General features: G+C 37.6%; 1 protein-coding gene across 4 annotated transcripts in view; it reads right to left on the minus strand.

Moving 5' to 3' along the window:
- The window catches only part of LOC137750136 (acyl-coenzyme A synthetase ACSM1, mitochondrial-like), a 51,713-nt gene that overhangs the window by 36,097 nt on the left and 3,020 nt on the right, over positions 1 to 12,596 (minus strand). For 3 of the 4 annotated variants that reach the window (XM_068524473.1, XM_068524472.1, XM_068524470.1), the window contains exon 2: positions 10,571 to 10,813. In XM_068524473.1, the coding sequence (XP_068380574.1) occupies positions 10,571 to 10,762 (192 nt within the window). In that variant the 5' untranslated portion in view covers positions 10,763 to 10,813. Of the gene's footprint in view, positions 1 to 10,570; positions 10,829 to 12,596 lie in introns of all 4 variants that reach the window. The other variant, XM_068524471.1, reaches the window with a different exon arrangement.

Genomic DNA, 12,596 nt, shown 5'->3' on the forward strand with positions numbered 1-12,596 from the left:
GGAGAATATGTATGGCTGAGTTGCTTCACTGTGCACATGAAACTATCACAACATTGTTAATCAGCTATACTCCAATATAAATTAAAAAGTTTTTAATACTGAGGGAGAAATTAGGACATTCTCAGATAAAAACAAAAACAACACTGAGGGAATTCATTATCCTTAGACTTTCCCTACAAGAAATGCTAAAAGGAGTTCAAGTTGAAATGAAAGGACATTAGAGAGTAACTTAAATATAAAAGTATAAAGTTCTTTAATAAAGATAGATACAAAGACAAATATAAAAACAGTATTGTTAAAATTTTGGTTCATAACTTCACTTTTTATTCTTTCACTGTATGGAAACCACAAAAGCATAAAAAATAATTATAAATCTATGTTAATGGGTAGACAATTTGTAAAGATATAGTTTGTGAAATCAATAACATAATATAGGAAGGTGCAAGGGAACTGGAAAACAGTAGGGTTTTGTATGTGAACGAAGTTAAGTTGTTATTAGTTTAAAATGAAGTGTTATAATTTGGAATGTTATATGTAATCCCCATGGTAATCACAAAGAAATTATCTACAGAATATTCCCAAAAGGAAACGAAAAGAAAATCAAAACATATCACTCAAAAAAAAAAAAACACATCACTACAAAAAATCAACTAAACACAGAGGAAGGCAGTAAGGGATGAACTGAGGGACTTAAAAGCTGTGACATCAAGGAATCAATTAACAATATGGCAATAGTAAGTCATCCTTATCAGTAATTACTTTAAATGTAAGTGAATGAAATACTCCAATCAAAAGAACTAGATTGGCAAAATGGATAAAAAACCCAGAATTCAACTATATGCTGTTGACAGAATTGTTACTTCCATGTGATGGAATATGATAAAACCAATCAAAAAAACTTTCAGGATATTTTTGCAATAAAAATCTTATAATACAATATCAATTTAGAAAAGCGAAACCATATTTACATTAAATCCAAATTTATATAATAGTATCCATTCATTCATTCAATATATATTTGCTAAGTTCTCATTATTTCTTAGGCACTGTTCTTAGACCAAAAGGATACAATGGTGAACAAGACATACATATACACATGTATGTAAACAGTTTTAAATGTTTATGGACAATTTTCATTTTCTTGTTTAAACCAAGTCTTTTATTTTCCCCAAGTAAAACGATTTTTTAAAGTTTTTTTAATTCCCCAAACAAAGCACGTTCAGAGTAAAAGTTCAGGCAATGCACAATCTTACTAACAGAAAAATTTCTTATGAACAGAAAAATTTCTTCAAATTTCTCATCACATTTTCACTCCCTGAAGGTCAACACTGATAACGTTTGGTGTATAATCTTCCAGAAATTATTTCCCACATATGTGCAAACATGATCCTACCATCTTTGCCTCATATGATTGGAACAAAAGAGTGTGTCTCACCTGAGACAAGACTTATATACATACATACATACATACACACACACAGATATATGTATATACATATATTCATATCTATGGAAAAATCAGTGCTATGAAAAAAATATTCTCCAACAGATTAAGGAATGTTAGCAAGTATAAATGACTAGTTGTGCACTGTCTATATAAGGGGAACATATTATATAATATTTCTGTATGAGTTTACAAAATGATAGAAAGTTTGGGGTATCAAGGTAAAAACAATTGTTGTTTTAATTCAGACAAAAGTTTAGACTCAACTCTTGCAACTTGAAGAAGATATTGCTTAAGCATTTATGGTTTTGGGGGCTCAGAATTAATCTGATAATGTGATATTAAGATTAGCATGTTTTCAAGAAGATAAAACACAACCTTTAAACTGGATATGAGATTTAAAGTTTTATGCAGGGAAGTTTGAAGCCAAAGGAAATTGAGAAATAGATCTAAAAAATAAAACACTAACTCAGCAATAAAAAGGAATGAAGAAGTAATACACAAAACAATATGAATGAATCTCAAAAACATGATAGAATATGATAGATTTCATAGAATTTAAATCCTAATTGACACAGATAAAACACTTTCCCCAACAATGATATAACTCACATTCTCTTCCATTGCATTTGGAATGTTTACTAACCTCCAGAAATTTCATAAGTCAGAGTATACTTTTTGACCACAATGGAATTAAGCTAGAAATCATTAACAAGAAAACAATGAGAAACCCACCTCAACTATCAGGAAACTAACCGATACATTTCTATGTAATCTATGGGCCAGAGAAGAATCAAAAGGCAAATAAAAAATATTTTGAACTTAATGATAGGAAAATATGACATATCAAAATCTGTATAATGTACCTAAGAGGAGTGGTTAGTGGGAAATTTATACTTTTAATGCAGATATTGGAAAAGAAGGAAGGCTTAAAAGTAAGGACATAAACTTCCATTTCAAGAAGCTAAAAAAAGAATAGCAAATTAAATCAAAGGAATGCACAAGGAAAGAAATAATAAAGATAACAGTAAGCATCAATGGAATGGAGAGCAAATACACAAGAGAGAATATCAGTAAACCCAAAACTGGTTTTGAAAAGATTTATAAAATTGGTTAACTCTTAGGAAGACTGATCACGAAAAAGAAGACAATAAACATATTAAAAATATCAAGAATAAAAAAGTGTACATTGTTATAAATCTTACAGACATTAAAATAGCAATAATAAAAATATTAATAACTTTGTCAAAAAATAACTTTATGACATTTTCAATGAAATAAACAAATTGCTAAAAAAAGTTAACTTTCCGAAGTTGATGAATAGAAATCTTAACAACCTCCTATCTATTAAAAAAAAAGTTAAATCCATTACCAAAAGCTTTTCTGCAATGAAAACCCCAGATTTTATGTCTAAATATTTCAATATGCATGCTAGTGTGTTAAGAGTTTGACCTGAAAAAGTGCTGGGTTTTGTTTTTTTAGGAAAACAGTGATAATTATATTTCAATTATATCTCAATAAAACAATGACAAAAAGTTAGTGATAACTTTTAAATTCTTTATCAAAGCACTTAGAAGAGTACCTGGTACATAGTAAATGTTTGTTAAATATGTATTGAATGAATAAATAAAAAAACAATAACTCTGGAATATAAAGAAGGAATAATAAGGAATTTCAGGGTTAAATTAAATCTAAAGATGACCCCAATCACTGCTGGGCCAACACCAGCTCCAGGTGCCCCAGTCCCCATGGCCAGCTATCCTGGGATCCAGCTTCACCCATCAGTGGGCCAAGATCAGCCCTGGAACATCCCAGGCCACATGGCCAGCCACATCAGGAACCAGCCCTGGCTACAGGCTGGCAACCACTACATGAGACAGGAAATGTCAGCCAACCAGTCTGGGGGCCAGCCTTGACTACCAGTGCCCCCACGGTAGTTGGCCATGCCACAAAAGAAGGGCCCACATAGCCCATAGAGGGGGGAACCATAGAGCATACAACCCTAGAGCATATAACTCTGGTGACCAGAGGGGAGTGTGCTGCTGGGCCCATAGGACATCTCCTACATTAGGCCACTTCTCCAAGATAAGGAACCACTTATGTAGGAATGTTAAAAGGCAAAGAAATAAAATCATCTATACCCACAATAAGTAGTTAATGGATATGCAAAAGAAAAATATGTAAAATATGTCATCAAAAATAACAAACATGGGGGGGAAACAGTAAAAATGTAGGGTGGTTAGAATGCATTTGACCTTAAGAGATCATCAACTTAAAAAAAAAATATATATATATATGTCATGATAACCACAAACCAAAAACCTATAATAGGTACACACACAGAAAAGTGAAAGAAATTCAAGCATAATACTAAACATGGTCATCAAATCACAAGGGAAGAGAGGAAAAAAAGAAGAAAGGAACAAAAAAGGAACTACAAAAACAATCAGAAAACAACAAAATGGCAATAACTACATATTTAGCAATAATTACTTTAAATATAAATGGATTAATATTCCAATCAAAAGACACAGAGTAGCTAAATGGGTAAAAAAAAACAAGACCCATTATAACCTGCCTACAAGAGGCTCACTTCAGATCTAAAGTCACACACAGACTGAAAAAGTCGGGGGATGGAAAAAAGTATTCCACATAAATGGAAGTGAAAAAAAAAAGCTGGTGCGACAATACACATATCAGACAAAATAGACTTTAAAACAACGAGCGGGGCTTCCTTGGCGGCACAGTGGTTAAGAATCTGCCTGCCAGGGACTTCCATGGTGGCGCAGTGGTTAAGAATCCGCCTGCCAATGCAGGGGACACAGGTTCGAGCCCTGGTCCGGGAAGATCCCACATGCCGCGGAGCAACTAAGCCCGTGTGCCACAACTACTGAAGCCCGCACGTCTAGAGCCTGTGCTCCACAAGAGAAGCCACTGCAATGAGAAGCCAGCGCACTGCAACAAAGAGTAGCCCCCGCTCAATGCAACTAGAGAAAGCCCGCGCACAGCAACGAAGACCCAATGCAGCCAATAAATAAATAAATAATTAAAAAAAAAAAAAAGAATCTGCCTGCCAGTGCAGCAGACACAGGTTTGAGCCCTGGTGCTAGAAGATCCCACATGCCGCGGAGAAACTAAGCCCAGGCGCCACAACTACTTAGCCTGGGCTCTATAGCCCATGAACCGCAACTATTGAGCCCACGCACCACAACTACTGAAGCTCACGCGCCTAGAGCCCTTGCTCCACAACAAGAGAAGACACCACAGTGAGAAGCCCACGCACTGCAATGAAGAGTAGCTCCCACTTGCCGCAACTAGAGAAAGCCCATGCGCAGCAACGAAGACACAACACAGCCTAAAATAAATAAATAAAATAAATTTTAAAAAATAAAGATAAAAAAAATAAAACAAAGAGAGTAACAGGAGACAAAGAAGGACATTTCATAATGATAAAGGAATCAATCCAACAAGAAGATATAACAATTGTAAATATATATGCAGCCCACATAAGAGCACCTAATACATAAAGCAAATACAGTTGACCCTTGAACAACACAGGTTTGAACTGTGTGGGTTCTGTTGCATTTCTATACAATAACAATTAACTATCAGAAAGAAAAATTAAGAAAACAATCCCATTTACAATTGTGTCAAAAAGAATAAAACACCTAGGAATAATTCTAACCAAAGAGGTAAAAAACTTGTATCCCGGGCTCCCCTGGTGGTGCAGTGGTTGAGAATCCGCCTGCCAATGCAGAGGACACGGGTTCGAGCCCTGGTCTGGGAAGATCCCACATGCTGCGGAGCAACTGGGCCCGTGAGCCACAACTACTGAGCCTGCGTGTCTGGAGCCTGTGCTCTGCAACAAGAGAGGCCACGACAGTGAGAGGCCTGCGCACCGCGATGAAGAGTGGTCCCCACCTGCCGCAACTAGAGAAAGCCCTTGCACAGAAACGAAGACCCAACACCGCCACAAATAAATAAATAAATAAATTTTTTTAAAAAACTTGTATCCCGAAAACTGACACACTGATGAAAGAAACTGATGACAACAAAAACATGGATTGGAAGAATTAACATTGTTAAAATGACCAGACTCCGAGGGAAATCTATAGATTTAATGCAATTCCTATCAAAACATCAATGACATTTTTCACAGAACTTGAAAAAATAATTCTAAAATTCACATGGTAAGACCCCAATTAGCCAAAACTATCTTGAGAAAAAAAAACAAAGCTGGAAGCATCATGCGCCCTGATTTCAAACTATACTACAAAGCTATAGTAATCAAAACAATATGGCACTGGCACAAACACAGACAAAATCAATGGAACAGAATAGAGTCCAGAAACAAACCCACACTTACTTGGTCAATTAAACTACAGCAAAAAAGGTAAGACTATACAATACAGAAAAGACAATCTTTTCAATTAATGGTTTGGGAAAACTGGACAGCTGTGTGCAACAGAATCTCACGCTATATACAAAAATAAACTCAGCGTGGAACTAAGATTTAAATATAAGGCCTAAAAACCAGAAAAGTCCCAGAAGAAAACATAGAGCAGTATGGTCTTTGACACTGATCTAAGTAGTATTTATTTGAATCTGTATCCTTAGGCAAGGGTAACAAAAGCAAAAGTAAACAAATGGGACTGCATCAAAATAAAAACCTTTTGCACAGTGAAAGAAGCCTTTAACAAAACAGATAGGCAGTCTACTGAATGGGAAAAGATATTTGCCAAAGATATATCTGAAAAGGGTTAATATCCAAAGTATACAAAGAGCTCATACAACTCAAGGGCAAAAAAGCAAACAACTTGATTAAAAAATGGGCAGAGGACCTGAATAGACATTTTTCCAAAGAGGGCATACAGATGGACAATAGATAGATAAAAAGATGCTCTACATCAGTAATCATCAAGGAAATGCAAATCCAAACCACAATGAAGTATCAACCCACACCTGTCAGAATGGCTATTATTGAAAAGACAACAAATATCAAGTGTTGGCAAGGACGTGGAGAAAAGGGAACCCTCATGCACTGTTGGTGGGAATGTAAATTGGTGCAGTCACTATGGAAAACAGTATGGCGGTTCCTCAAAAAATTTAAAAGAACTACTACACAATCCAGCAATTCCATTTCTGAGTGTTTATCTGAAGAAAACAAAAACACTAATTTGAAAAGATATATGCATTGCAACACTATTAACAATAATCAAAATATGGGACCCACCTAAGTGCCCATCCATAGATGAATGGATTTTATATATATATATATATACATTCATTCCACATATGTGGAACATTACTCAGCCATAAAAAGTAATGAAATCTTGACAACTGTGACAAAATAGATGGAACTAGTGGGTCTTGTGATAGACAGAAAAAGCAAATACCATAATGATTTCATTTACATGTGGAATCTAAAATATACAAGTAAATGAACAAAAAATAACAAAACATAAAGAGACTCATAGATACAGAAAGCAAACTGGTAGTTGCCAGAGGGGGGAGAAATGAAATACTTGAAGGGGATTAAGAGGCACAAAGTTTTAGCTATAAAATAAATGAGTCACAGGGATGTAATGTATAGCATAGAGAATATAGTCAATAATATAAAAAGCAATAGTTTCTATGGTGACAGGTAGTAACTAGCCTTATCATGGTGATCATTTTGTAATGTATAAAAATATTAAATCACCTATGTTGTACACCTGAAACTAATATAATATTGTAAGTCAACATACTTCAATAAAAAATCTAAAGATAAGATCAGACTTATCTCTTTAGATAAAACTTATGATTTATTTTTCTAAACTTGGCAGTAATTAAATTTTCTGTATGTAGATTATGCCCAAACTATTTATTTTAAATATGGTTACATGTCAGATTGATTGTAATTTCACTTACAAAGAAAGTGGTTTAAATATAATTTAAAATGGTAAGTGCCATGTTATCCTTCTGTAAATTGCCATTGATAAGAAATGAGTATAATCCTTACAGCCTCATCAAATGATCACTGTGTAGTATGATATGTCAAACTAGGAAACACGGTCATGAAGTATCAGTTTCACATGGATTAACTAATTGATTGATACACAGACCTTTAACAAATTTACCAAAGTAGATTAAAGTTCTGGATGTTAAAACTTTTTGCATTAATTTGGAAATAACATGTATTACACCATAAATATTTAGATAAATTGAGATAATCTTGTTTTTATTCCAGAGGTTGCAAACTCAGAGCCTGTAGAGACCAAGCAAGTAACAAACGAGATAAGTTGGCCAGGTTCCTCAGGGGCAAACTGGAGAGCCATGCATCTCCCAAGGAGGCAGCAACCATTCAGCTCTACTGATTGCTGCCATATAGGAATGAATGTTTTGTGTTGTTAAAAAAAATTAATAAACAGAACCTCAATTAAACAGAGTTAGGAGACCAGCCAGGGAAGCTCTCACATGCTGTAATGATAGCAAAGCCCAAAAGGAAGAAGAAAGACTCTTCTTCTTTCCTGGCAAGGACTCAGCTTAAGCCATGGACTCTTTGTTTACGATAGCCCTCCCAACTTCCTTTACCTCTCTATAAAAGCATTCTTCTTCCCTTGCTGTGTGGGGACTTGCACATAGAAATAAATTCAAGAGCCATGAAACATAGACCTATTGGCTCAGAAAAAAATAACGTAGGCAAACATGACTATTGTATATTAAGAAATTTAGAAAATTTGTCAGCACTTAATTTCTTTGGGAAAATATTATAGGACAAAGAGCCAGACATTATGTGGCAATGACATTCAGCTGTTGCTTTCTTAAGCTCTGTGGTTAATAGATATTTCACTACATTTATTGAGCAATATTTATTACTAAATCACATCAGAAGGTAGTAAGAAGAATTTGCTCCTGTCATGATTTTTGCCCAAACAAACAGAAGTCAACGTCACAGATGCTGCACTCATCTCTCCTGAGACATGAAGTGGAGAGTCACACTATCAAAAGAGGAAAGATGGAGCGTTGTACGTTGTTTACTTTTCTATCCCTATCTTATCTAGAATAGTGTTTGGCACATGTTAGGTACTCACTAAATCCTAACTGAATGAATGAATGCAGTATCAAACAGACAGAATGAATGATTTTGGACATGAACGCGACCTCTCATGAATAGATTTGGGAGGCTGCTCCCGGAATCAATTGGAGTGTAGTATCCTTGGAGCCTAGAGTAATATAGGGTTTAATTCCCAAGGATAGTCAGGGGTTGTAAATTGGTGGCCTGAATGAGTGACTATATTTTCCACCCCTGAACCTATGTTGCCTGGCTTATGCTAAAAAAAGTTACATTAAAATGTTGGATTTCTAACTTAACATTTTTAATAAGTAAAATGTGTTGAAAATTGAGTCAAAATAAATTCTGTCTATTTGTTGTGGTTTGGGTTGTGTTGTAGATTAGGCTACGGATCAGTTTCTGAATGATGCTTGTTAAGTCGGAAGGGGAGGCCCAGAAAGCCAGAGTGGACTGTGGTGGCACACGCCCTCCAGAAGGTCTTCCATGGGAGCAACATCAACCCCTACGGTGCTCGTAAGGCAAGTTTCAAAATTAATGTATTCCACAAATGTGTACTGAGGGATTGCTAGGTGTCAGACACCGTACGTCACTAGAGAGACACTGATCGTGATCAAGGCAGTTGGAAAAGTAGAAACAGACAGATCAGAACTGTTGTGAGAATGAATGTAAATAGGGTGGAGGTGCTGGGGGTAGGAGAAGTTTGGAGATATGGAGGAATTGACAATGACCCAACAAAGACGGGGCATTCCCTGGGCAAATATTTACATGGTGATAATCTCCAGGGGTTGATGTGTGAACGAATAAGGACTTTATGAAGATAAATGCAGGAAAAAAACGATGGCCTCTCCAGCCATTTCTTATGATTCAAAAAGTCTAACCAGAGTTTTGGTCTGGGCAGTGATGAAAGTCAGTCTGTAGTCTGAAGGCAGAGATGTTTGGACATCATCAGATTGTGAGACCAGGTTAAACAGTGGATTATAGAACCAGACAGCCTGGACCCAAATCCTGCTCCTTCACTTATTAGGTATGTGAATTCTGTAGGTTATTTGAACCCTTGGAACCTCAGTTTCCTCAGCTGGAAGATGGGGATAATTAAAGTGTCCATCTAATCAGAATAATAAATGCAAAGTGCTTGACATGGCACATTAAAAAAAGGCTCTCCATAACTGAGGGCTCTATTTTCCTTGGAGTTATTATGGAAATTCAGCAAAAGGAAAAAGATGGAGGTAGGAAAAAAAGTCCATATGAAAGGCATGTAAGCTTTGAATACTAACATATGAATGTATGTTCATGGGAAATTAAAAATACATCAACTCTCTGAGTCCATCTCAGGTGAATTCTTTCTTCTGTACAAAGACAGTGTTCAGTGGGTTTTCACAATGTGGACATTACCAGCTGGGACTTAGTAGCTGGAACACCACCCACTGTCGACCCCAACTCTTAGTGTCACCACTGCTCCTCTCTTGGTCTGTCTCTTGGTAAAAGACAAACCAAGGACGTGCATTTTTCTGCAGAGACCACAGGGACAGGTTTCTCTGGACATACCCTAAAGCCACACGCTCAAGTAGGTAGTTGACAGGGAAGACTCCAGATGTACTTGCCATCCTCATAGGGAGATAGATGACATGATTTTGTTACATGGTCAGATGTTCATGTGCACAGTCAGGTTGCCTGTACCCTCCCTCTCGGTGTAGCCTGAAGTCAAGCCCAAGTGTGATGAGATGAACTCTAGTTAGACTCACAGTTCCAGTAGTTGAAGGTGAGAATTCAGACCAACATCAACTTGCTGACCTGTGATTAGAACTTGACACTTGGTCACAATTACCTGTGTACCAGACACTTTCACCTGCTGTCTTGTTTCTTAAATGAGATTATCCCCATTTCACAGATAAAACCACTGGGGCTCAGAGAATTGAGGAAGTGTCCAGGCTGAGAATTGAAGCCCAAAACTTAAGCTTTTCCCACGATGCTTGTAAGCTTAGCCAAAAGCCATTCTTAGTTCTGTGACCCTCAACCTACGAGGAGCAAGAGGTCAATCCTGTTCTCACCCCCCATCATGGGTGCCTCCTTACCTTCTCCATTTGAGTCCAGTAGTCCAGTACATCATTTGCAAAGTTAAATTCCTCAGGTGTATCACAGTCATTCCATCTTGGGGCTCCAGCTCCCGATAAAGACTGGCAGCGCAGGCGCTGAAGGGCAGGGTGGAAGCCACAGCGGGATCTGTGGATGTCCCAGAGGACTCGGAACTTCATCAGCCGTTGCATGGTGGAGCAGTCCTCAGGAAGCAGGCACAGAATTCTCAGGCCACCACCTGCCTTGAGAAGAGATGGCTAATATGTCGGTCATTAGAGCAGGAATTTCTTCCACAAAATGAAGGCACATTCCTGGTTAACTGCTAGAGTGATAACTTTGTTTCAGCTCACTGGAATTTGGAAGGCACAACTTACTGATTAAGGTGGGGATTTCTCTTCCCAGATGAGGCAAAAAATGATGGGGAGGGGCTATAGCTACCAGATAAGGTTGGCACATATTTCTGAGGGTCTTCTCCTTCTCTTTTTTTTACCCCCTGGGATGGCGGCCATGTGGCCACCCCCTCTTTGGTAGAAACTCATCATTTTGAAAGCCCTGTACCTCATGTTATCCTTGCTCTGGAGACCTCTCTTCCCACCGAGCCCAAATGTATGGTTCTTATGGAAACTAACATATTTTTAGATGATTCCACCCCCTGTTCAAAGTTGGTCCAGAGCTGAGCAGTCCTTTCCCATGATTTTTTAATCCAAACTGTGCTAATCATAATCCCTCTCCAAAATTTGTGTGTGTGCTTGTTACCAAAGGGTATATAAGGCAGTCTCTCCTTGGTAGAAGCCATGAAATGCACACTTTGGAAATTGTCGGTGGCTATAATTCCTGTCATGTGGAGATAACTGCTCTGCATGAGTGAAGAAAACATGGAAGATTTCAGAGACATGGAAATAAGGGGCAGAGAGTATCTCAGAGGCATGCAAGTCTCGGGTTCAGAACTATTGTTCCTGAGGCCCGTCTGCATCTCTACCCCTCTCTTGGTAATATGCTGTCCTGAATTCTATGAGCCAACAGTTTTTCCTGCCTGAGATTGGGTTTCTGTCACTTGAGACTCTAAGAATATTGACAACTATGCACCACCACACTCAGGACAGAGGAGGCTAATATCACAGCACCTTCCTTACTGGACCGGGATCTGGCCTCAGGGTTTTCCCCAGGACAGCATTCCAGGTAGCTATTACCAATCCATCACTTGACCTATGAAATAAAGTTTCTTTGCCACTCCAGATCCCAACAAATGCTTCTAACATGGGAGCAGAACGCTCATTTATTAGGATGCTTCCTGAAGTTTGATTGGGAAAATTGGCTTAAGCTAGAACTTCTGTTCTGTGAGAAGAAAGCCACTTCACAAATAGCTCTGAGGTTCAAGCACTTCATCACTGCGAACAATTAAGCCTCCTCCCCCTGTTTCAGCAATAAGATAATACTGTTTGACAATAGACCCATAAAAGAGATCAATAAAACTTGACTCAATAATAAATTGAAAATAATTCAACCTGTTTAGACTCGTAATAACCTAACCCCAATTAATTTTGATGCTGCCCTCAGAACCCTGCTACTGTCTGCAGAAAAGAGGACAGATATGTGAAAGCTTCATCCCTTAGAGTTTCCTTGTCTGTGTGGATCCTTAGACCACATGAACTAAAGTATGTCCCCTTCCTTTTTAGTGCCTGTCAATCAATAGTACTGTCTTTTGTTTTATCAGAGCATTTAAAGGAAGAAAGACCCTAAGATAATCAGCTGGCCCAGACGTTTGACCCTCATCCTTTGGAGGAAAAAATTTGAATTGCCAATATTTAAAATTTGGGACATTTCATTTAAAATGTGAATTGAAGATTTCTCTTGAAAACTCAGAAGGCCTGGCAACATTGGGCCTTTATTTCAACCTGGCACCAACTGGTTGGAGCTGAAAATTAAATGGAATGTTGTCCAATTCAACAGGGTTTCCACTACTCCCTATGTTGTTACAGCTACTTGCTTCTGCACTTACTGTACCTATCCAGCTCTTGTCGACAT

This window comes from Eschrichtius robustus, chromosome 16, assembly GCF_028021215.1.
Source record: "Eschrichtius robustus isolate mEscRob2 chromosome 16, mEscRob2.pri, whole genome shotgun sequence".
Lineage (NCBI taxonomy): Eukaryota > Metazoa > Chordata > Mammalia > Artiodactyla > Eschrichtiidae > Eschrichtius > Eschrichtius robustus.